This window comes from Artibeus jamaicensis, unplaced genomic scaffold, assembly GCF_021234435.1.
Source record: "Artibeus jamaicensis isolate MK-2021 breed Jamaican fruit bat unplaced genomic scaffold, CSHL_Jam_final contig_3230, whole genome shotgun sequence".
NCBI lineage: Eukaryota > Metazoa > Chordata > Mammalia > Chiroptera > Phyllostomidae > Artibeus > Artibeus jamaicensis.
Window position 1 is genome coordinate 4,447,300 of NW_026521764.1, and position 21,878 is coordinate 4,469,177.

Below are 21,878 nucleotides of genomic sequence, written 5' to 3' on the forward strand. Positions count from 1 at the left end.
AAATGTTTTTATGTTTTATATATTAATTATATTCCTTCTGTTTTGAGTGAAGCTGTACTTTCTACAGGTTAATCATGTTATAATCCCCACCACACCTCCTTCTTTACCACATGGGTGGCTTTTCCAAAGTCTTCAATCTACGGAACTCCAGAGAAGTACAAGCGATCCTTTGTCGTTTGTGTTTATGATCCTGTTCAACGAAGACGCAAACGATGGACCTGCCTGAAGTTTGGAAGCACTTCCCTTGATTTAGAAATTTTCACAATGCTTCACTCAGTCTCATTGATGAAGTTCAAGCTTTTAAACAACATTCATGTTCAGGTAAGTGACTTTCTAGTGGCTGAACTGCAAATCTGGATCATTAATGTACAGTCCGGGCCTGGGTTCTGTTTTTAATCATGACCCTGGAAGGTACCAGACTCTATGAAGTGATAGGAATAGATTATACTGGAGAAAGTATAGAAAAAGTCAAAAGCATAAGAACTATGAGAGAATCTCGACCAGAAACATTTTAGGAACAACTGAATGGAATCTCTACTCTTTGAGGTTATATTTAACGTGTTTGTATATAATAGCAAAAAACAAAAACCCACATATATATTTCACCTACAGATGGTTGAAATGTGATTTACTATGATTTTATAATACTTTATATAATCATCTGTAATTAAATTAGTGTAAGGTAAAAATAATAAAAAAATAATATAAAATACTGAAAACAATTGCTAGTCTAACCAGCATTCTTTTTCATAAAAGAAAGTATCATATGCAACAAAGTGGCAAAAACAGAATGGAGTGAGCTGTGGTTAAGTGTAAATCTGTATAGCGATGAATATCATTTATATTATCCTTCCTTCTTTGAATAAATTCAGATGACAGCCCTATTTCATTTCTTCATTCACTTTGGAGGCCAGATGGCATTAGAATCATTTACTTCACCTTGTTGTGCTTAATTACTACAATCAACACACTATTTTCCAAATTAATCATAACAAAGTAATTTCATTAGTAACACAGCAGGCTGTTGAATTATTAGCATCATAACAGTTTGCAAACAATTAAACTTTATTTGAACCTTAAAAATTTGCAGAGTGGAACATTATTGTAAGATCTAATGGCAACAGAGTACAAATTCAGTACCGAGCAAATAATCAAGTAAAATGCTATATAAAATATGACTTACAATCACCTTTGAAAAATATTAGCTAACTGTTCATAGAAAAACAAATAGAAGCTAAGCAAACATAATGAGAACATAGCAATTAGCATCTTCTCTAACAAGCCGCGTTGTTTAAATTCGCATTAATTATATTATTACGACCTTTAGTGTGTGGTGCGTCATCAAGGGTGTACAGAAAACTTTCTCCCTGGTCGCATACAAATGATTTCATCAAATGAATACAACGTTGTCCAAGACTGAAAGTGACAGTTATTTTTCCTGTCACTCCACTTTTACATTTTGTTTTCTTTCCTATCACCCACCTAGACTCAAGTTAAAAAAGAACAAAGGCCAAGAGGAGCTCTGGACAGAAGTAACTCTTCATTTCTGCATTGTCGTTCACAGAGAGACCAGCTGGCTGGGAATTGTTGGTCATCCGTTGGCGAAGGACTCCCTCTCCTGGATTAACTGTAAAAGGAGGCAGAAATGTTCTAAATGCTTTACATTCTGTGTGAGTTTGGGCCAGAGTGGGGGAGGGGCTTCCAAGCGGCTTGGTGTGCAACAAGAAGCTGCTGCCATCTGCTGGCCCAGAGCTAAAATCTTCCCTCAGCCAGAAGCGCCAAACCTGTGTCCACTCCACAGGCAAGCCCATGTCTTCAGTGGAAACCCACAGCTGCTCTTGCTTTACAGCCTCTCGGGCTTTGGAAACCAGTCCATTAGCCTCGCCTCTACTTGTTCTACTTTTCCCAAGACGATTTCAATCTATTCCAATGGCTTTCTATTAGGACAAGATTAATGAGTGCACAAATTACTTTCTGAAAGCTTTGATTCAACAATGTTTAATTTATATAAACTAGAATTTACCCCAAATCTCTACACTTAACACTTTGACACCTGAAATCTCATGACCACGATGCTGCGGAAACAACGGCACCGATGCACTCAGAAATGGGGCTTGTGAGTGGTTTTACGTACGAGAGGGAGGTTTTCGGAGAGTATCAGCTTCTGTGGGAGGTCAGAACCTTTATCTTTACGAAAGCAAAGATCTGAAAAATTCAACAAAGGTAGTATGTACTAATCAACAATTCAATGTAAGGAGATTAGATATGCTCCAAATAATTATCCATGCGGCAGTACCTTCTGATGCATATATTAAGGCCAGGCTGGTTCTTTATAGACACTTAAAATGCCTTTGAGTTCAAATATACATGAAAAGGTAATGATCCGATTCTGCAGATCTTGCTCAGGCCTCAGAGCACATTCTTCCCTCCAGTGCCGGGCCGACGCCGCCCTTCCACGCCTGCTGCTGTGTGTGCCCACTGTGGTTCCCGCACGCTCCACTTGGAGCCCTCTGTCTTCTTCGCTGCTCGGAGGTGTGCAGAAAAGACTCACGTCTGGAGTTGCACTGTTTTGCTGTGGGACTTTAGAAGCTTAGCCGTGATCAGACAGGATGAAAGAGAGCGAGGGGTCACACCTTCTTACTTCTGGAGTGCACTGAGAGTATTTATACTGGTGGGGAACGGGCTTTCTCACGGCGGGAAATGTCGGCAAGCGCGTTGTCTCGCCAGGGTGTTACTAACACAGGGCTTCGCACACAGCACAGCTCTGGCCTGCGTGTGTGTCCTGGACGGTGACGGCGCACTGCGGCTGGCAACCTATCCTCGCTTCTTTCCTGTGGCTATTCTTAATGTAAGGTAATTTGCCAATTAGTAAGCATTCTTTCCTGAAACCATGTTACTATTGTGTGAAAAATAAACACTAAGATAAATCATCTAAAAGTTTTAATAAAGCCTTATTCTTTATGTACCATCTATCCAAAACTTGCATAACATGTTCAATTTAAATTTCAATGGAATTATATAGTACAGTATACAAAAATAACTGGTGTCCAATATTGAAATTGCAACTTATATCAGAAGTAGCAGTGACTATATAGAACATATAAAATAGTGCTGAATTCTCCACACAAGTCAAACAAGTAAGTAAAAACTACAATTATTTCTTTGCAAAATAGCAACAGGTATAACTTTCCTGCTTGTATCTAATTTGCATTAGTATCCTTCATTTAGTTTCACATCAGAGGGCTGTTATAATGAATGCATAAAATAACGAAGATGCGTGATGCTCAACAAAACAAGGGAAGGCTATGAGCTGTCACTCGGGCTTTCACGGGGTTCTGAATCCAAAGCATTTGCGGCAGCAGGAGAATATTCCTCTCCTGCAGGCAGAAAGGGAAAGTTGCGTTATAACTGTTTCCTTCAATTAAAATGTTGATGTTTCCTGCTTAGAAAAAATTACATTTTTTAGCCAAGGAAACATGAATGTTTACTCAACCTTTTGTCAACTTTTTTTCTCAGAAAGGCCATAAAAAGTGGCATTTTCCTAAAGAGGTGAAGGTTTGGAAAAACAGCTGGCAATTATCAAAGGGGCTTTCCCTTAATAATCTGTTTAGAAAGTAAATTCTATGAAGTTATTTTTAAATATCAAACAGATTTTTTTAAAAAGATGCTGATGATTAGGGAACATAATCTCTGTGTTATCAGAAAAATACCAAGACTTTTAAAAAGGCAAAGACTCATAAGGCAGAGACCAAGAGAACATATGAGCCATTACAGAATATTGGATTAAAATGTACTTACCCAGGACTCTCAAATATCATACATCTCCATTATGTAGGCTTTCGGCACCAAGCCAATGGCTCCCTTCATTTCTCCTACCCACCAGCCATATCTATTGTATTCCTAATTGAAAACAATATGCAATATTAACCTTTAGACTGGTGGAAGTACAATGTTGTTTGTGTGCAACTTCTTAGAAATGTTATTTCTTTTTATAAAGTTACAAGAGCTTGAGCTGCAAATTGAAACATTTTAATCCTTTTTTTGTTTGTTTCTGGACACTTTAAAAATGCTGTTAGGCAAAGATTTAAATTAATGTATAAGACAAAGCCTGTTTATTACTGGGTGTAAAACACAGAAACAGTCACTTACAAGAACCTGGCAAGCTCATGCTCGCTCTATCTCCCCCCACACCCTTGTAGAGGCTACGGGGTCACAGCCAGGATCCTTAGGATACTGTCTTTGCCTTCAAGAAGCTTATCATCTAGCAAGGATAGATTTTTTTCACAATAAACTACTAATTCCTACTTAAACTCATATGACCAAAAATGGTTTAGAATATGGAGATATCTCCCTTCTTTAAAAAATCTAATATATGAGTATAGCCACTTTAAACATATAAATTAGAGAAAATAAGAGAACACTAATAATACCAAAAAATTAATTATAAAACTATTCACAGAAGGGCTCCTTTAAAAGAAGATTCCCTAAGGCATTTATTGTTCTTTTTATTGACCATAAACTGCAATAGATCAAGGATGGGTAGAAGGAACTTAAAGGTGATGTTAGATTCACCCTGACAGCAGAAGATCATCAGGAAGGGAAAGTATCTCATGTTATAAAGGTGACATACTCATCCAGCTGTAAACAAGAGTGACTCGAGGTGGCTGTGGCCCTCACCCTGCAGGATGAGAGGCCCCGCCCTTCCGCTTCCCCGTGGCCTCCATCAACAGACCAGCCACTGCCGCAGTTGTCAGAACAACTGGTCTCCCCTGTCTGCCAGACTGATTCACATATTTTTATCTCAGATTTATGTTTAGTGAGAGACAAACAAAGTAAAATGAATTACAAGTTTCAAGAATAATATCCTTCAAAAGCAATATTCTACAAAAGCACCGGAGTGCCCAAATTTAATTTTTCGCATAGATAAATTTTTTAAATCAACCCCTGCAGTAATTCAATAGGCTGTAATTTTCTGACACACGAGTCACAGAAAAATGTGCGTATGCACACTGAGTTGCACTCGGGGAGGGGACGGTCACACCAGCACAGGCTGCACGTCTGTACTGATTAGCACGCTGTTGACCATGGGAGGGGGCGGGGATCATGCAATGCTTCAGTAGGAATGTTGCAACATTAATGTGTGTGCTGATGTGTGGTCTCTCAGTAGAAAGATTATTGGGTTAAAATCTACACGTGCTTTTTAAAACTCTGACGCATCAGAATTAGGTTTGCTGAAAGAACAAGGAGGAAGCAAAAAGGGGAGAAGGGCCAGCCCTGCAGCTCTGCTGCTAGTAAGGGCGCATCCAGCCTGTGAGACAGTGGACTCAAGATTTTAGGGTTAAAAGTTCTCTGACCATGTGAACTTAGTGGACAAGCTGTCTAAGAAATGAAAATAGTCTGATGCCCAGAACTCAGTGATGATGACTGTAATGTATGTAGGATATATTTATCACAAGAAAATACCAACTTACTGAAAGCTAAGATTAACAACCATTATATCCTAATACGTACCTAATAAAACTGCCCTTTTCAATTTTTAAGGCAATGAATACAATTAGAGCCTAATGCTTAGCAAAACAAATGTATTTAACCTTTCAAAGGCCAAAGGCTTACACTGTAAAATTTCCAGATGGACGGTTAACAGGGTAAGGTGTGAGGGCTCTTACCCAATGCCAAGCTCAGATTCCCGTTGATTTGGAAGGAGCAGAGAAACTACATTCCCCAAAGGGCAGACTAGAACACAGTCCGTGGGAAGGCATCTTATGACTCAAACCTGTGTTCAGAGAATAGTCCACAATCTGGGTTTCACTGTTTAGAGTCTAATTACAAACCAGAAGCTCGTATTACTTTATAATATTCTGCTGTGGTTATAACCTGTGCTCTCAATTAAGGATATATTATTGTTCTCAAAAAGCTGACTCACATCCAAATTTTTAAAAATTTATTTCCAGCAAATAACCAACAAATGATCAATGACATGCTTCGCACGGGAGAGATTCTGAGATAGTAACTGGTAAGACTCACGAAGTAGGAAACACGGCAGTAAACAGCAGGGAGGAGCGTGTTCGGCTGTAAACAAATCCCCTTAAAGTAACATTCTAGGAAAAAAAGTTTTACACTGAAATCATTTTAAATGCTTCACTTAATTAATTTAAAATAATTGAAAGCATATGAAATACACACCTCATAAAAGTACTCTAAAATATCACCGGTTTAAATCAGAAAAGGGCACAAATAAAAAACTGGAATGTTTATTACTTTACATTCGTAAAGGATTCCATATAATACTCCTGTGTGGAATTAAGAGGTAAGATAAAATATAGTGAGGTAGAAATCTAAGAGGCAAATTTATGGATTTACACTGCAGCCGTTAGGGTACGTCGACGAGACTGCAAACACAGAAGCTGTTACTTTTATCATTACCATCCTCTGTACGAGCCTCCTGAGCCACATGAATCCCAATTAAACCATTTGCAGCCTATAAATTGGAATGAAGATGCTTCTTGGAGTACAGTATCGGAAACTTCAGCCTGAAGATTCAATATCATACAAGATGCCTCTGAAAAAGAAAATCTGCCTTTCCTCGCCTTCCCCCAAACAAATGTGATTATGAATGACAGATTACTTACAGTGGAAAATAATACAATCCATACAATGTTGTCTTGCAGTCCACATACTGATTACAGTACTGTTCTAAAAGTCACAGGTGGGTCATCCACAAAACAACCACCGTCAAACCTGGTCTTATTAATAAACAGAAAATAAAGAGACAAAACCATAGCGGGCTGCCATCTACGTCTTTGAGAGGTCAGGAAGCACCATGTCATCTTTATGGCACACGAGAGCTCAGGTACAAGAAGATCTGCCATCTGGTCTTGCTCACCCTATTCAGTCTTAACATCAACTGAAATGCTAACATAGGCAAGTGACTGCACTTCAGGAGGACTGATAAAATAATGAAGAGTCCTTTAATCTACAGGAAACCATTCTAGTCAATTTATAAGAAATATTGCATCCCTTTGTAGGACGTGTAATTATTTTCTATTAATCATGTGCTATAAAGCTACATTATGCGGTTATTCTGTTATCACTAGAAAGAGGCCTGCAGTCAGCTTCTGACAATGTTAGGTAATTACTAACACAAAGCTTCTTTCTCTTCCGGTCGTAATGCTATCAAGATCCAGAGGTGTAGTGAACACTTATTGTATAAAAATAGTACTCAAACAAAATTCAGTATCTGCAAAACAGATGGCTTCAAGGCAAAATGTGATGTGGTGGTCAAAGAAGAAACAAGCCAAACTGGCCAAATAATCTGAGAAAATAATCAGAAAGCAGCACCAACAGTTGTGATGTAACTCCTGCTTTCAATTTTCATACCATTAAAATCGCTTTTATTAGTTTGGTTTTGTAGTTAAAAGTTTAGGCCTCAACTAATAGGTGGTAAGCAATAAATTACAGTGATTGCATAATGAGGCAGGAAAAAAGGACTAGTTTTGATAAAGTGAAACAGGGACTCGATCCAACACAATGGTAAATGTTGTGTCCTGTTTACTCACTAACTACACCTCCGTCTGTGTCGGTGTGCCATTTTACACTTAAATGAGGCCCCGGCATTTACTACTTAAACCCTTTTCAACAGCACGATTCTCATTTTTCTACTATGTTAATCCACTTTCTGCTAACCACGTGGTAAAAGAATGCTGCCTTAAAGGAAACCTGAAACACTAATAAGGTTTTGTGATGTGCTCCCCCTTCCAGAAATTAGTCATGATCTGTTTGAAAGCGGCAGGTGTTAGAAAGGTCCTTTTCTTCTAACATATATCTGTGTTCTAACTATTCACTGTGATGTTTTCAATTCTTCCAATTATTGGAAAGCATAGCAACATGAAAACTAGGTAGTTATGTAAAATATGGAAATACTTTCTTCAAGGCTACCTCTTCAATCTCCAATCAGAAACTTTATAACAATCCTTCCATTCCTCACACATCCCTCATTTCAAAGGATCTCTTAAAATGCACAACGGGAGTGCCACGACCTCAGCGTCTTACTGCTTTGGCTGCACACTAACTGCTCTAGTCAGTCTCCTAACCTGCTGAGTGAGGAAAGGGACCCCAGCAGGCCCTAAGGTCCTCCCTGAGGTATGAACCCCATTCATGAACCCACTGGAACAGAGTCTCCTGGCAACTTCTCACTTTATAACTTACTACATGGGTGTGACCTTTGAGTTACTCTAACTCAGAGAATTACTGTTTTTTTCTCTCCTTGCACTGTGCAAGGAAGGACAAGTAAGCAAACTGATATAAGAATTTAATTCTTATAACACACTGCAGTTTATATTCCAGAGTCAAGACACAATTCAAATTCTACCCAGTCACCATTTACAATACCTTACAGTAAAAAAAAAAAAAACTGACATTCAGGTTAATGACTCATAGATTCTGTCAGGCAAGGAGAGATCCAACTAGGCTCAGCAGAAAGCAGCCTTGGTGCTCAGTGTGTTTCGCCAGTCGACACCTGACTCTGATGGCTGCCCTCTGGTTCACCCACGCTTCTCTCTCTTCCCACAGCCACCACTCTTGCTCAGGCTTCGTCACCTCGCCCTGGATAGCTGCACCATCAATTCTGCCTCGCTGTTCTTTCCAGAAACTTCCTTTGCCAGTTTACTCTGCTGCTCAAGAACTTATACTAGCTCTTCAATGCATCAGCCGTGAACTCCCCAGTATGGCTCTTCCCCACCCTGCCGGCAACGTCCTTTTCTCACTTGCCTGGTCACCAGAGTCCAGTCTTCCAGGCTCCGCTGGTTCCCGCCTGTGTGTGGTGCCTCCTTCCCAGGGAATGCCACCCTCCCTCACCCGGACCCTAACTGGAGGCTAAGACCTGACTCGAGTTACCCATCTGCCATGAATTTTCCTATGAATTATCTCCCATTTCAAGCTGTGCATTTGTTCTTCTGTGGATTTTATGTACCTTAGTTTTATCCTTTCAACTAAAACTACAAACTGGGACGATCCCAGATGGCGGCAGACTAGGAGGAAGCTACATTCACCTCCTCCCAGCCAAACTGGAATTGCAGCTAAAATATAGATCAGCCTGAATAAACAACCGAAGACCAACTGAAGAGAAGTGCTACAACCAAGAATGCGAAACGGGCTGGCCCCCTCCCATGGGTGGTGGCTGAGATTCTGGAGAGATATCTGAGCTGCAAAGGTCCCCCCTGAGAAGACTGGGGTCTCAACCCCAAGTAGGGGTCCCTGGCCCAGAGCACAAGAGCTGGGAAGAGGCGCCCGCATAACATCTGGCTAAGCAGGAATTTCGTCCACCAGGGATAGATGGGGATCCACAGAGACACAGGCACCCTCTGAAAGGGTGGACACACAAACTCTGGTTTATAGCCAGTCTAGTGCGGCATGGACTAGAGTTGTGTGAAGAGACAGCAGAAGGGTCCCTGTGCTAAGTCGCTCTTCGCACTGCAGACGCCATCTTTCTTGGGTAGAGCATTCCCCTCCGTACAGCATCAGCCTGCAGGAAAGCAACAGCCTCAATCTTTGGGCTCCCTGCAGCCCCAACCTGTGGAGCTTGCACTCTACTATGTCAGCTGCCTGGGCTGATGTGTATAGATCTGGGCTGACTCAGGTTGAACACCACTCATTTCTACCTGGTAACTCACTAAGAACCTACCTTATGCAACCTGAGTACTGCCAGAGGCTCTTTCAGTGACTGAAGCCAGCAGGGGAAGCTGGATGTTGGGGTGCCTTGAGACTTTTGCTGACCTGCCCCCAAGCCCAGTGCTGGTAAAAGCCAGTCTTGGTGCCTTCCCATACACACCCAGGCCTAGCAGAGGCAGCCACAAACTGTGAATCACTTTGTAGCTTGAAGTAGGTTGCCCAGGGCCAGCGACAGGCAGCACAGGCAGTGTTTGACATTGGCCTGCACTAAAGTCGCTCCCAGGAGGCCCCAGAACCAGCACACCCAGTAGCCAGCTTCAGACAACATCAGAGTAGGATCCTGTTAGCTTCACAAGGGGCATCTCCAAAGGGAGATCTTGGCAGGCACCAGGCCCTGCTGAGGTGAATTCCGCTCTGTGTGATTGGCACCCGAACAGCAGCTCGTACACTGTGGTCAGGGTTGATCCTCACAGTCAGCCAGCCTCAGAGTTCACTAAACACACAAATGGGCCAATAGCAATGAAGACCCAATCACAATAGGAGGGCCCACATAACCTATGCAAGGAACACTGCTGGAGCACCATCCTCAGGTGATCAAGGAGACTGCACCACTGGGTCCCAGAAGACACCTGCTACATAAGGCCACCCTACCAAGGCTGGGAGTCATAGTAGATCTACCTAATACACAGAAAAAACCCACAAGAGGCAGCCAAAATGGTGAAACAAAGAAACATGCCCCAAATGAGAGAACAGGAGAAATCTTCAGAGAAAAAGCTAAATGACATAGAGACAAACAATTTATCAGATATAAAGTTCAAAAAACTGGTTATAAGGGTACTCAGGGAACTTGGTGAGAACTACAACCACATGAAAAAGGACATACAAACCATAAAAAAGATCTAGTCAGAAATGGAAAATACAATACCCAAAATGAAGAATACACTAATATACTGAAGTGGGACATAAAAAAAGAGTTGCATTTTAAAGAAATATTGGAAATGAATGAAATTCATATGAAAATTTCCATAAATTTAAAACATAAGAATACACCAGAAGGAGCAGACAGTAGAGTGAATGAAGCAGAGGATAAAATATGTACTGGAAGACAAGGTAGCAGAAAATAGTCAATCAGAGCAGCAAAAAGAAAAAAGGGTTTTAAAAAATAAGGGTAGTTTAAGGTACCTCTGGGACAACATGAAGCATAACAGCATCTACATCATAGGGGTACCAGAAGAAGAGGAGAGAGGGCAAGGGATCAGGAATCTATTTGAAGAAATAATGACTGGAAACTTCCCTAACTTGGTGAAGGAAAAAGACACACAAGTCCAAAGAGAGTCCCAAATAATATGAGCCCAAAGAGGCCCACACCAACATACATGATAATTAAATGGCAAAGGCGAAAGGCAAAGAGAGAACCTTAAAAGCAACAAGAGAAAAACAGTTACCTAAAAGGGGGCTCCCATAAGACTGTCAGCTGATTTCTTAACAAAAACATGTCAGACCAGAAATATTCAAAGTGATGAAAAGTAAGGACCTACAACCAACACTACTTCAAGTTAAAAGAGAAGTAAAGAGCTTCTCAGACAAGAAAAAGCTAAAGGAGTTCAATACCACCAAACCAGTATTACAAGAAATATTACAAGGTCTTCTTTAAGAAGAGTTTTAAAAAACAGAGCTATATCATTAAAAAAATAAAATGGCAATAAATATATACCTCTTAATAGCACTTTAAATGTAAATGGCTTAAATGCTCCAATCAAAAGATAGAGAGTAGCTGAGTGGATAAGAAAACAAGACCCACATATGCTATCAACAAGAGACCCACCTCAGAATGAAGGATACACACAGACTAAAAGTAAAAAGATGCAAAAAGATATTTTATCCAAGTGGAAATAAAACAAAAAGCTGGGTTAGCAGTACTTACATCTGAAAAATTGGCTTCAGACAAAAGACTTTATAGTAAAAGACAAAGAGGGACACTATAAAATGATAAAGTGAACAATCTGAGACTATATATGCAGAAAACATATATATATATATATGAATATATGAGTGTATATATATATATATGTATACACATCTACGTGTGTGTGTATCCCTTGTAAACATTTATACATCCAACATAGGAGCACCTTAATGCATAAAGCAAATCTTGATGGACATAAAGGGAGAGATAGACAGTAATACAGTGATACTTGAAGATTTTAACACCCCACTGACATCAATGGATAGATGTTCCAGACAGAAACAGCAGCCTTAAATGATACACTAGACCAGATGGATTTAATCGATATTTTCAGAGCATTTCACCCCAAAGCAGTAGAATATACATTCTTTTCAAGTGCACATGGAACATTTTCTAGGACAGACCACATGTTAGGACACAAAACAAGTCTCAATAAATTTAAGGAGACTGAAATCATACTAAGCATCTTCTCCAGCCATAGGTTATGAAACTAGAAATGAAGCCCGGGAGAAACACCTGAAAAGCACACAAGGTCACGGAGGCTAAATAACGTGTTACCAAACAATGAATGGGCTAACAATAGGATCAAGGACAAAATCAAACGTTACCTTGAAACAAATGAAAATGAGAACAAAACAACCCCAAACTATGGGACACTGAAAAAGCAGTCAAGCAGTCCTACGAGGGAAATTCATAGCATTTCAGGCCTACCTGAGGAAACAGGAAAAGTCTCAAATAAACAACCTAACTTTACACTTAAAGGAACTAGAAAAAGAACAACAAACAAATCTCAAAGTCAGTAGAAGGAAGAAAATAATAAAGATCAGAGCAGAAGTAAATGAAGTAGTCTAAAAAAGTAATACAAAAGATCAATGAAACCAAGACTTGGTTCTCTGAAAAGATAAACAAGATTGGCAAACCTTTAACCAGACTCATCAAGAAAAAAAGAGAGAGGACCAAAATAAATACAATCAGAAATGAAAGAGGAGAAGTCACAACAGACACCAAAGAAATACAAAGGACTGTAGGAAAGATTACAAACAACTGTATGCCAACAAATTGGACAAGTTGGTTATCATACAAAATTTATAAAGAACTTATACAACTCAATACCAAAGATACAAAAAATCCAATTAAATGGGCAAAGGACCTGAATACACACTTCTCCAAAGAAGATATACAGATCGCCAGTATACATATGAAAAGATGCCCAACGGCAGTAATCATCTGAGAACTGAAAATTAAAACCACAATGATATATTATCACCTCACACCTGCCATAATGGCCATCATCAATACATCAACAAACAACAAGTGCTGGTGAGGACGTGGAGAAAGGGAGCCCTCGTGCACTGTTGGTGGGAATGCAGGCAGGTGCAGCCACTGTGGAAAGCATTATGCAGCTACCTCAAAAAATTAAAAATGAAACAGTCTTGTGACCCAGTGATTCCATTTCTGGGAATATATCCAAAGAAACTTGAAACACTGATTTGAAAAAAATATAAGCACCCCTATGTTCATTGCAGTGTTATTTACAATAGCCAAGATTTGGAAGCAGTCCAAGTGCCTAGCAGTAGATAAGTGGATAAAAAAGCTTTGGTACATTTACATAATGGAATGCTATTTGGCTATAAAAAAGAAGAAGAAAATATTAACTTTTGCAACAGCATGGATGGACCTGGAGAGTATTATGCTAAGTGAAATAAGGCAGTCAGAGAAAGACAAGTACCATATGATTTAACTCATATGTGGAATCTAATGGACAACATAAACTAATAAAATAGAGAAAGACTCATAAATACAGAGAACTGACTGACAGCTCTCAGAGGGGAGGGAGGTTGGAGGGCTGAGTGAAAACAGTGAAGGGATTAAGGGAGCAAACAAACTCACAGATGCACACAACAGCACTGTGATGACCTGAGGGAAACGGGGCAGGGAAGGCAGAACAGGGTAAGGGGGGAACAAATGGTGATGGATGGAGACTTGACTTGGGATGGTGAGCACACAATACAGCATACAGACGATATATTATAGAATTGTACACTTGAAACCCATATAATTTTATTAACCAAAGTCACCCCAATAAATTCAATAAAAATAAATGTTAAAAAGCTAGAAAGTACAAACTCCCTGAGATCAGGGCCAGGTCTCACACCAAATCTGTATGCCCCACACTTCAGGATGTGTATAGAGTATTCAGTAAATACATACAGGATGATGAGACATACTCTGTCTTCATTTCCAATGATGCACCAGTTGCATATTCTAAATATTTTCTAAACAAATATAATTTCCCATAGGAATATCCTTTTCTTTGTGTATATTAGACATACTTGAAAAATTTTAGTAGTGATGAAAAAAATGTTTGTTCTTAAGTACGTTTAGCTTTGCAATCTGAAGTGTGTCGCTCCTGCCAGTGGCTGGCTGCCGCCCACCATGTTTTCCAATGCACTATGTACAACACCTTGTCTACAGAGCTTAAACTCCACTGCCAGAAAGAAAGATACCTGTCTCCTGCAGACCCTGTGCCAAATAATGCCAGTTCTCACAAGAAGTTAGCTCAACTGAATTTATTTAAAGTATTGACGAGGTTAAGACAGAACCCTGCAACCGAGGAAACTGGGTGGCAGATGAAGGGGACCATCTGCTGGGTTTTCAGCTCCTTCCTATTGTTCTCGATTATTTTCTCAGAAGACCCAGAGTCTCCTCCAGCTCTGTAACTAACTAGGTATGCAACCTTGGGTAATCCCCAAGTCCACTAGAGACGACTTTTTGTCATTGTCTCCACAATAAGCCAGCTACAATTAAATCCAATTATTATATAACTCGTATTTGAACCCTCACAGAATTACCCTTATGAAATCTGTTGTTTTACTACACATTTTTTGTTGTTGAGGGTATCATCTGCCACTGTTTTACGTATTATGTCAAGTGGTTGAGGTCAGATCATCAATCAGTGAACATTCTAGAAATTCATTTTTTAAGTAGCCAGTGCTGGGAAAAGTCTAGCTAGATCTCTCCTTTATGATTAAGAGAAATTATTAGCCCTCTGTCTCTCCCATTTTTAGTTTGATTGCCTAGAAGCTCAGAGCTGAGTTGGAAGCTTAAGGTCTCCACAGGAGTAGTCCTTTTTCCTTTGGTCTTTTATTTATTTTGCCTCCGTTATCCTGAGCCTTGAGATTTCTTTACTTTTAAAGTAAAGGGCTGGTACTAAATCTATGATTCTACGATTCTAATTCTTTTAAGAAGTTTGGGATCATTTCCTACTGTTAACTGTATTTTCATAACACATATGAAATCTCTATTTGCATAATGTTAGGTATTTGGGATACAAAAACACTTAAGACACATTGTCTACTTCAAGGAATTCAGGGCTGAGAGAGAAAAATAGATCATCTTGGTCTACTTCGATAGCAAAGCACAAGGAGAAAAAGCTTTAGGGTCAGATCTGCACTGATTCCAGAACAAGGTGCTTGCTACATGGTCTCTTCGGGCAATTCACCACACACAACCGTACTGAGCATCAGTTTCCTCACCTGCAACATTACAATGCCTGCTTCACAGCGTCAGCTTATGAATCAGATGAGTGCCCAGAACAGGAGACTGTAGGTAAGCAAGAAATACATTTTCATTTTCTCCCTCTCCCTTCCTATTAACTGGTGTAGCAAAACACCAGGACAACAAAAACTAGAGTATTTTGGAGTGCAGTCTAAGGCAATCTTGTTATTATGAGTTGTTTTCTACCCTGCTCGGCCAAAGGGAACCTGACCTCTAAAGGGATGAGCAGGGAGGCATCTCAAAGGAGTAAAAGTGGGTGATGTATGCAGTCAGGGCGTTCTTAATTTGTGAGGTGGGGACTTGGAGAGCATAAGCAAGCATGGATTTTTCAATTTAGGATTAAAATAATCAGCAGAGCATTTTTCTTTAAGGTATTTTTGTTGCTGCTGCTTTTTTGTTTTTCGCTTCTGGCAAACGTGTGCATGTTCCATATAGAGTTAAATCACACAGGCCCTGCAGCAGGAGCTCACCCGGCCTTGGATTCCGCCATTCGGTTTCTCCTCTATCTCTCGAGCCACTGCAGGGGCTCAACCTGCCAGCCTGCCTTTGTAGTAAGGACCTTTCCGTTCACTCGTCAGCATTTTCCTGGAATGCTCCCTCCATTTCATATACGAGAAGAACATAGAGAAGTACTCGAGCATGTTTGCAAGTGGATAAGGAGTCCCACGAGTGGAGCCAGGACATCTTCTGACGTGGAGCTGTGTCCCTAAACTGTGTATCAATATTAGGGAGCGGTGGGCTCCTGCCTCACTGTACCCCAGGCCACAGCGTCCCTGTTTTGATAGCATAGGAAGCAAATGCCACCGGACCTAAACAATCACAGTTACAAGTACAATTACCCCCCGGTACTTCTCCTCCCCAAAAGGCTGTCAGATATGACAACATTTTGGGAACCAGCCTAGTGCCAACAACATGTGTCCTACATTGAGACGTCCTAGTTACTCCTCAGCAGTCGGCCATGCTATTTGTGGCACAAGGGGTCAGACGGTCACCAAGGAAAAACCAAGCTAAAAAGTAACCCTGTATTTCCCTGTGCCAGGAGAGCACAGCAAGACTTTCGTTTTATTTTATTTTATTTTTCTGTTAGGTTAGAAGCCAAAAAAAAGCTCTAGTAATGAATCTTTACATTTTCACAACGAGAAGCAAACAATCGGTGACAAACACAATTCACTAATCCTTGGAAAAAGTGACAAACAAAAAGAGCAACAACTGGAATTCCAACCAATATGCACTAAAAAAAGTCCTTTTATTGTATATTAGTGAACACTGTCAACCTACATTTCCTGTTTTTGACCTAAATTATTAAAAAAAAAACTGGAAAGCTCAAGTCACATATGCCCGGGACTAGATAAAATATTCCAGGATTCTTTACTCTCTTGATTTTCCTGTTAGTACCACAGGAGCACGCCTCCCTCCTGCTGAAGCACAGCTCTTCTGTCATTAAGTCTCTAAAAATAATTTATTGCTTTAAAAGTAAGAGTAGGAATGTGGTTAGCAATTTACCAATGAGTACAGATTGAAAGATAAACTAAGGGAAGATGTAAATCCAGAACAGCAAGTAGAATAACATACCAAAGAGGTATGCCACGGAATACGCCTATAGCTACATAACCTGGATCCTGCTATTAAAATTATAAAATTTCACCAACATAGTTGTAGGAAAATAGTATTGACAGTGATAATAGACCCATGTTTTAAGTGGTAATAAAACTGAAATGCAAACTAGTAAAAGAAGTTAGCATGATTTTAAACAACCTGATTCCTAAATAAATACGAGATTTTCTATTTCAGATATATTATTTTTACCTATGAAGTTAATCTGAAACCAGGCCTTGTGTTTCAGGGCTAATTCACTAACAATGCAGCTGTTATTAAAATTACAAATTCCAGATTTACCCACCTCGGATAATGTGCTCCACTTTGGGGTGTGTGTGGGGGGGGGGGAGACTTAGAAATCTCCCCTGAACTATTCAAGTCTATATAAAGTGTTTTATTTTAACATGAAAAACAGCAGCAACCCTATATGAAAAGAACTGTAAGCAAAACATTACCACTGGCTCGCCTTTTTAGGCACTATTTAGATTTATTACTTGTGAGGTTCAAAGGTTAGAACTAAGAAACCGGAGGGCCACTTTGAAGGAGGAGCCAGCTCAGCCAGGGTCACATGACAGCTGCTAATTGGAAACCGTTAAAAAGGCAAGGGGGGTGAGGGCGGGCATCTGCCCACTCTTCTTTCTTTACTGCAACATTTGATTTTCACTGAAAATTTAAAAAGAAAGGCTGAGATCTGTAAAACTCCCAAAAGAGGCCTTAAACTAAATAAATTGACCCCTGGCTGACTGAGCACAGCCGACATCCCTTCCAGGCTTCCTTGCAAAAGCAGAAAAAGACTGCATTTATAAATGAAACTTTCTCTTGTGAATTTTAATGAAGACAGTGTAATCATCAAGCCAGTTAAATCTCTTCTGTCATTCCATTCACAAAATTAAAACTCTCTTTAATATAATGTATGCCATTTTATTTCATGAATTAATATTAATTTATATCAAAAGTCCATCTTTTCTTAAACTATCTTGTGCAGACTTTTTAAATAGTATTCTCAGAACTGACAACTTCTAGAAGGTAAGGCAAACAGTAATAAATAAATACTGAAAATTATAGATCAGTTAATTACTAAAAGCAAGTTATATTTCCTTAAACTCTTAAATGCTGTTATTATTAGGAAAGGTTTAGTGTTAATTTCTTCACAAAATACATTTTCTATGTCTCCATAAACACTGTGTATTTTTCCTTATGTATACCATTTTTACATTTCATTCAGAATGATGAAAAAATTTTCCTGATTAATGCCAATACTTTATTGACATGAGATAGCCAAGTAATAGCCCATAGCTGGATTTAAAGTTGGATCTATGACATCACTTTGATTGTACACATTATCTGCAATTAGCTGCACCACTCATTCTGAGCCACTAGATGGTGTAAAAAATAAATTAAACCGGTAAAATTTCATTCCAGCCCGTGAAGTCTTACTATAACTCTGAGAAAAATTAAACAAATTTCTAGGCATGTAACAATCTAGGGATTTCTATAATAATTGTACTTTAAAAAAATCTATCAATCTATAAGATCAGCTCTACTTTGATCTAAAAACAAGCCCTTTCGAGCAATTTTTCACTCTCTTCTACTGAGGGCCTTGAGTTCTAAATTTACAGTAAAGCCAAGTATTCAAACTACTATCTTCATTCATATATTAAGTGAATTGATGATATTAACTTATGGTCTATGTTTACCAAAGTTTTGATAAAAACAGAAAGGCCAAGGCCAAACCAAGTAAAACTTTAGTTTTCAGTGTGAACTTGCCCAGAGCAAAGTGGAGAAACTAGACTCTTCACAAACATACACTAACCCCCAAAGCCACCTGACAGCCAACAGCCACAACATCCATCAGTGGCCCCAAATGTGTCCAAATTTCAACGAGGAATAGCTAAGTGTCCTCTACTTCACACTCACTGAGATTCACCTGGTGGATTCTACTAGGTCCACAGCCGGGTGAATACGGACAGTTAATCACTCGGCCAATGCTGATCATGTGCTTTTTAGCATTTAGAAACCTTCGATGTTGGTATGCTCTTCCCGTAGGCTGGACCACCTCTACCTTTGGCTCTACGGTCAGGTTTCACATACAAAATTACAATCTCCACAAAGCAGTTTGGGGAGTACCAGCATTACCTTCCCTGAAATCCTAGAAATACAATGCACCTATATGATCACATGTATAATTTCATATGAACAGAAAATGCTTTCACAGGCAATGGGAGGAATGGTAAATGCCTAAATGGGAATCTTGCTTCTAAAGGAAGACTTTAAGAATAGATCCACCTGGGCTTCCTGGGTTTCATATTTTACCACAGAAACATAATGGCAAGCCACCATTTACCCCTGTAATCTGAAACTCTGAGTGGAAGCTAATCAACATTTTAATTTTATACACAATTGCAGCTAAAGCGGTGAGAGAAACTGTGAGCTAAGTAAATCTCAGGAATGATGCCAAGGAAGTTCGTCTAGAACTGAAACTAATCAGTTTGGTTTCTATATTAAGTAATTAATTCAAAAAATGTTGTCCTAACTCAGGCAATTACATCCCAATAATAAGTTTGATCCAAGAGTTGTGATACAGTTATCTATAGCTTCTAAGAAGTAAAAATGTCTTTCTTAAAAAAAATTCCCACACTAATGAACAGAGGATTGAGAAATAAAAGACAAGTCTTAGGTTTGGGCACCTCAACTAGCAATTACCACAGTTGACTATATATTTTCTAAATATTTGCTAAATATTTTCCAAGTGATTATATCTTATTTCTTTTGCATTTCAGGTGCTTAGAATGGGACCTGGCACATTATGGGTACTTTGTGACGGCTTCAAACTAAACACAGGTGGAAAAGAAGGGAGAGAAAAGGGAGGGAGGAGAGAGGAAGAGAGAGAGTGATGGAAGAAGGAAGAAAGGTACAAGCACAAGAAAAAAACAGAGCAGAAAGCCCTGGTCTGGAAGTCGAGATGCCTGGGTAAGCACAGGCTCTGGCACTTTCTTGACCAGGTTCCCTTACCTGTAAACACAAGGAATAGACAGATGACCCCTCACTCAAGGGCTCTGTGATTCGCTGTTATGATTTTATGCACCAGCCAACTAGTGTTAAAATTCAGTAAGTGACCTTATTTCCAAAGTCTCTTCTGTATCTAACGATCATATTCTTCCTGAAAAGTCTAAAATATTTCTCTAATCATGAAACCACATTAAGTTCCTAGACTTATAATTTATATAACATTGCCACACTTATAAGTAGTTTCCATATATCATTTGTTTCTAAAATAGCCTCATAAAGGAGACTGAAGGAAATACTTTTTTATTATCCATATCATAATGGGAAAAGTTAAAATGTTAAGTTTAAGGGAGCTCACACACATCATCAGAAGCGTAATCACAATAAGAAACTTTTAGACTGAAGGAAAGATTTTGAATAATCCAGTATCTTAGAGAGGCAGAAACATGATTTTTTAACATATAAAGATGGGTTCATAGCCATATACTTTACTATTATGTTAAACTTAAAAAAATTACTTAAACCTGTCTGAATAGAAAAGCATCGCTCTTAAATTGTCGGAACACCCGATGTATTTACATAAAGATGAAAAGCTTATTCTATAAACACAGTGTTTCCAGTAGTGAATGGCAGACAAAATCAGAGTAAGCACACAGAAGAATAAAAAGGAAGAGGAAAGAAAAACATAATAAATAACCTAATACCTTACAATGTTAACTTTCACATAAGTATATTGTTTCTGGAGAAGGCAGTGTGTGGATGTGAGCCAAAGGCTAAAGTGATAGGTAAACACACTGTGAAGTTGAATCCTGTTATCTGATTGTGTTTAAATTTTGATTATATTTCACTTGACAAAATAATTAATTATTGTGAACTCCCGATTGTTAACAAGGACCGAGAAGAATTCCAATTGGCATTTTCCCCAGTGCTGTAATCCAAACACACACAAATCCACTTTTGCATTCACCCTTACAGTTGTCATTTCGAGTATCTTCTTACCTTGCTAAGAATGTAAATCACATCACCACGTTTAAATGATAACTCATCAGAAACAGCACCTGTGCAGTCCCACAAACCCTGGTAAAAATTGGCGTAGTCAGTGCTTTTATCCCCTAGAAAGAAGAGAAAACGTGAGTTAGAGCTTTTATGTAAGAGACCCTCATTTAAAAATAAACCAAGAGAAATTAAGGGGCCACCTCAAACCACCAAAGGAGTCTTAAAAAGTCCGTCTTGATTCAAAGAAAATGTTTCTGACATCTGCACAAGAATCCTACTTCTTACTACCATCTAATTCAGAAGCATTTTCAAAAAGATCTGATTTTGAATGTCTCTCTTTTTTCTTTCTGTCCCTTTCTTGTTCATCTAAAACCTGTAACTGACATTTTCTCATCAAACCAGCGCCTAAGAGTTACTTCCCAGTTATGTTACACAGGAACCTAAACTAAGCTCACTTGCAACATGCTTTGAAGGTGAGATCCACACAGCATAGTGAGCAACATCCAAAGATGTGATAAGCACATTGCAAATAAGCACTTTACTGAACTGGGGCACTTCATAAAATGATAATAAAGGAGTTAAGGTAAAAATCTGACCCAAATTAGAAAACATTTTTTTTAAAATTCTAAAACCTCAATCTAGTTCAAGAGAAATGATAAAGTAGAAATAATAAAAAGGGCAATTCCAGCTCTTATCTTTCAGGACTTTTGTACCCAAAGCCTCTCAAAGTTATTCAAAAAATATTTCAACAACTTAGAAAATGCCAATGCTGAAGCTGCATTTTTCAAGATTTCTGTCAGCCCTGGTTTGAGACATTAGGCTCTGAATAAACATGCAACATGCACTGGAGTTATCAGCTCATCCTTCTAACAGCATAAGCACAATGGATGTGATGTGCTCAAACTGCCATACAGACCATTAACTGATTGATTATTTAGCGCTCTCCACTCTGTGATACCACAATAAACCGGGTAATAAATGCTTTGTCACTTACACAATGTGGGGCTCCTGAAACACGGCACAGAGTTAAATACACTGGACGCTTTTGTTACACTGAGAACTGTTTCCTGTTTTTAATTTCATGATAATT

The 21,878-nt window shown here is 39.1% G+C and overlaps 1 protein-coding gene across 1 annotated transcript in view; it reads right to left on the reverse strand.

Moving 5' to 3' along the window:
* Nucleotides 1-810: 810 nt before the first annotated feature.
* SKAP2 (src kinase associated phosphoprotein 2) overlaps nucleotides 811-21,878 on the reverse strand; it is a 173,083-nt gene continuing 152,015 nt past the window's right edge. Inside the window, exons 11-13 of the mRNA XM_053663617.1 lie at nucleotides 20,792-20,904; nucleotides 3,799-3,900; nucleotides 811-3,377 (exon numbers count right to left, since the gene is read on the reverse strand). Of these exons, the coding sequence (XP_053519592.1) occupies nucleotides 3,808-3,900; nucleotides 20,792-20,904 (206 nt within the window). The 3' untranslated portion in view covers nucleotides 811-3,377; nucleotides 3,799-3,807. The remainder of the gene's footprint in view (nucleotides 3,378-3,798; nucleotides 3,901-20,791; nucleotides 20,905-21,878) is intronic.